Source organism: Nuphar pumila, chromosome 2 (genome assembly GCF_984573655.1).
Source record: "Nuphar pumila chromosome 2, dmNupPumi1.hap1.1, whole genome shotgun sequence".
Classification (NCBI taxonomy): domain Eukaryota; kingdom Viridiplantae; phylum Streptophyta; class Magnoliopsida; order Nymphaeales; family Nymphaeaceae; genus Nuphar; species Nuphar pumila.
In genome coordinates, this window is record NC_143250.1 from 102,748,911 (window position 1) to 102,752,449 (window position 3,539).

General features: G+C 41.8%; 1 protein-coding gene across 1 annotated transcript; it reads left to right on the top strand.

The window, feature by feature from the left end:
- The first annotated feature begins 278 nt into the window (after positions 1-278).
- LOC149846463 (cell number regulator 3-like) lies at positions 279-3,153 on the top strand. The gene is made up of 4 exons (XM_089998006.1): positions 279-781; positions 1,521-1,592; positions 1,683-1,892; positions 2,940-3,153. The coding sequence occupies exons 1-4, from the start codon at positions 313-315 to the stop codon at positions 3,020-3,022; spliced, it is 834 nt and encodes a 277-aa protein (XP_089854132.1). The 5' UTR covers positions 279-312; the 3' UTR covers positions 3,023-3,153.
- The last annotated feature ends 386 nt before the right edge of the window (positions 3,154-3,539 follow it).

The window sequence follows — 3,539 nt, forward strand, 5'->3', positions numbered from 1 at the left end:
CTGTGCTGCCCACTGATTGGATTCCAACACCTCACTTTGACCAAACTGAGCTGCTAGGTTGGGCATCAAATATTCAAACATCACCGTGTGGACAATTGTAACCAACCCTTCGTTCCAATCCAGTTTGACCCCAAAATTGTTCCTATCGATCTTTAGGCCATTTATCTTCCTCTCTATCCCTAAGTCAAGTCAACTACCAAGATTTCTAAACTCTAAATCATTACAGTGGTGATGCTCGAGTCTATATATGCTCGTAGTGCCTATAAACATATAAACTTGTTTGAGCTTAGAACCACAAAGTGGTGGGAAAAAATGGGACGCCCCCAAGCTGATCCAAATGCAGCATCACCTGGGCCCTCTCAGGTCCCTCGATACCCACCGGAAAATCCGGTGCCAGATTACCAGCAGCAAAGGAGCCCAGCCCCTTACCCTCCTCAAGCTGCACACTTCCCACCACAACCTCAGCCTCAAGCTGAACCCTTCCCACCACAGCCTCAGCCTCAGGTTGCACCCTTCCCCCCACAAGCTCAGCCTCAGGTTGCAGCTTTCCCACCAAGTGCTCAGGCTTATGCTAACCAACCAGCTTACAAACCTCATCCGGTGAATTACCCACCGGCCGGTCCGCAACAGTTCAACCAAAACGTGTCGCCGGCGCATGGGATCCCTTACCAGCAGCACCAGCAGCAGTATGGGCAGGCACCAGTGGCAGCCTATGGTGCTTATGTTGGCACTACGCCCTGGACAACGGGATTATTTGATTGCATGGATGATCCTACAAATGGTGCATACCCTTTGTGCTATCTTTTTTAAAATATGGTTTAAAATCTTAGGTCCCCATATATCTAATTCATGGTTTTAGGCCCTCCCTTTAGTGTCTCAACCCACTCGTGTTTGATCTAAGTTCTGAACACGGATTGACTTGGCTTGATTTTGCCAATTGACTCATTTAAACATATTCAATTAATATATTCTTTTCCAAAAAAAAAGTATTCAAATAGTAACACATCCTAACAAGCTTTAAACGAAATAGCAGCCTTCCATAAGATGGCCATTTCAATCGAACCCCTTCCTTGGTGTCCTTACAGGATTAACAATTAATATCTGACTTGTGTTGTCTGACAGAAACAAGTAATATCACTAGTCACAAATATCATCAATATTTTAAGTTTTATCGCAATATTTTCAAAGGCCGATAATATACCGGAAAAGCAATTTTTTGAATTTCACTTGATTTGAGAAGTATCATGTTTTTAACCCTATCATTATGCAATAAAGGCACTTTTTGCATTGTTGTTTGTATGATTTATGTTTCTTTATATCTATGTGTGTTCTATTTATCTCCCCAAGATTTTCTTCATAAAAGGTAGAACTTTCCAAATAATCACGCGAAATTTCGTCGCCAATATTTTCGTGAGAACGAGATTTGTGACTATAAGTAATACCTATGTAGAATATGCTCATGTAAGGGATTTTGTTCTCTGTGTTGCACTTATTTCCTTCTGTTTTATTTTTTTCTGCAGCCGTGATTACTACTTTCTTTCCTTGCGTGACATTCGGACAAGTAGCCGAGATACTGGACAGCGGGCACACTCGTACGTTCCATCAGCGACTTCATGTAAAATAAGTGCCATCTTCTTTAAGGACTAAACTAAACTAAACTATTCATTTTCGAATTTGTGCAGCCTGTGCCACCAGTGGGCTCATGTATGGAGCATTAGCCTTCTGCTTTGTGCCATGCATCTTATCATGTACCTACAGAACAAAGCTGAGAGTTAAATATGATCTCATGGAGTTGCCTGCTCAAGATCTCATCACTCACTTCCTATGTGAGTGCTGTGCTCTCTGCCAAGAGTACAGAGAGCTCAGGAACAGAGGCCTTGACCCTGGAATCGGTAAGTGTTATTTTGTCTATTTGTTTTCAGCAAAGTTCAAAGCCAACATAACAATGTTGAAAAAAAAAAAGATCCCTAAGATGTTTAACAGAATGACCCAGTTCTATTTCATATTCATTTTCACTTGCTCCTATTTCTAAAGAAGATTGAAATGTAAGCATGATTTTAGTAAATGTAAGTGGAGATTAATCCTTAGATTTTTAGTCTGATTGAGGAGGGGTGGAGTGTGGGATATCAGAGATACAAGATCTCAAATCCCTAGTAAGACTTTCCTATAACAAGTTCAAAAGGATGTCTTGCTCATCCATCAAGTATTCTTATCTTTCCAGATACTTGGGTTCAAACACCCATGGATTTGCTGTTTGCTTACTAGCTTCATATAATTCAGAAAACACTAGTTTTCTCAAAGCAACGTGCTCGTGTCTCTAAGTGAGATCTTTAGATCTGAGTTGGAGGCTCTCATATGCACCCTTAGTGACAGATACCTAGAGATTTGATTTTTGCTTACTGGCCCGGGACAAGATACCATTTTCCTCAAATGAAAACAAGATAACAAAGTGGGCACTGTTTGACTATTTTTTACAGGAACCATGTGATTGAAATACATCTAGTAATTTGCACTAGGGGTGTCTATGACCTGTTCCTGATACCAGATCCTATAGGGTCAGGGTTTGGTTACAAAGAAGGGAGTCCGATTAACTATCCTGGTTGAACTCATGAGGTCCTATTTATTAGATGGGTCGGGTATGGTTTATGAAATTTTATACCAAACTAGAGTCTAACCCGGGTTCCGATTAAGATCCTTAAGTTTTTCAATGTAAAAAAATTAAAAATTATTGTCTTACAGGGTATGGTTTTTCTTACGAAAAAAACTGGTCAGACTCGAATCCAGATCCGATACACACTTAGTTGCATCCGGGTTTGGACCCGCTCAATCTAACGGAGCTCCTCCTACCCGTTGACACCCCTCGATTGAACAACCTACATGATGAAGGAGGAGTTGGTTCCCCATTTTACTAATTCTAAGATATTGTACTGTTGATGCAGGATGGCATGCCAACATGATGCTACAAGCTCAGCAACAACAAGTAGCCATGACACCCCCAATGCATCAAACCATGAACGCCTGAGCTGCAAAATTTTCAAGCACCTGGAGTTCAATGAGCGTTTCGATTATTCGTTTCATATTTCTTTATTAGCCTGGTTTATGGAATGTTTGGTAAAAATTTTTTGTGAAAATAAGAGCCTAATGACTTTTGTATGTGATTCACTTTCGTATGTGATTGACCTGTGACCAAGATTGAGTTACGGGAATCCATTCTTTGCTTCCCAACCTGGATGCCCACAGAGAAACAATTGGAATATTTGATCCAAAACCAACATGGCCCGCAGACTGACTCACTCTCTTTCTCCGCAAACGAATGTGGCAACGTTCATTGTCACGGTTTGACTGACCCAAGCACTTCTTTCATTTAATGATCCCCAAATTGTCTTCCATGAAGGAATGAGTGTGGATCAGGTCAGGGATCCCCAAATTAATAAGCGGTGGGCATCGGTCTGGCCAAGCCTAGCCCCGGCCAGCCCGCTAATGGGCCGGTTCGGCCCAGTCAACGGCCCGGCCCATCAATGACGGGTCAGGCCAAAGGC

Bases quoted from the DNA above. Each gene is read 5' to 3' on its own strand.
- LOC149846463 (XM_089998006.1), top strand. From the start codon at position 313: ATGGGACGCCCCCAAGCTGATCCAAATGCAGCATCACCTGGGCCCTCT. The intron at 1,593-1,682 runs GTACGTTCCATC...GAATTTGTGCAG, and splicing joins ACTGGACAGCGGGCACACTC to CCTGTGCCACCAGTGGGCTC. The intron at 1,893-2,939 runs GTAAGTGTTATT...CTGTTGATGCAG, and splicing joins AGGCCTTGACCCTGGAATCG to GATGGCATGCCAACATGATG.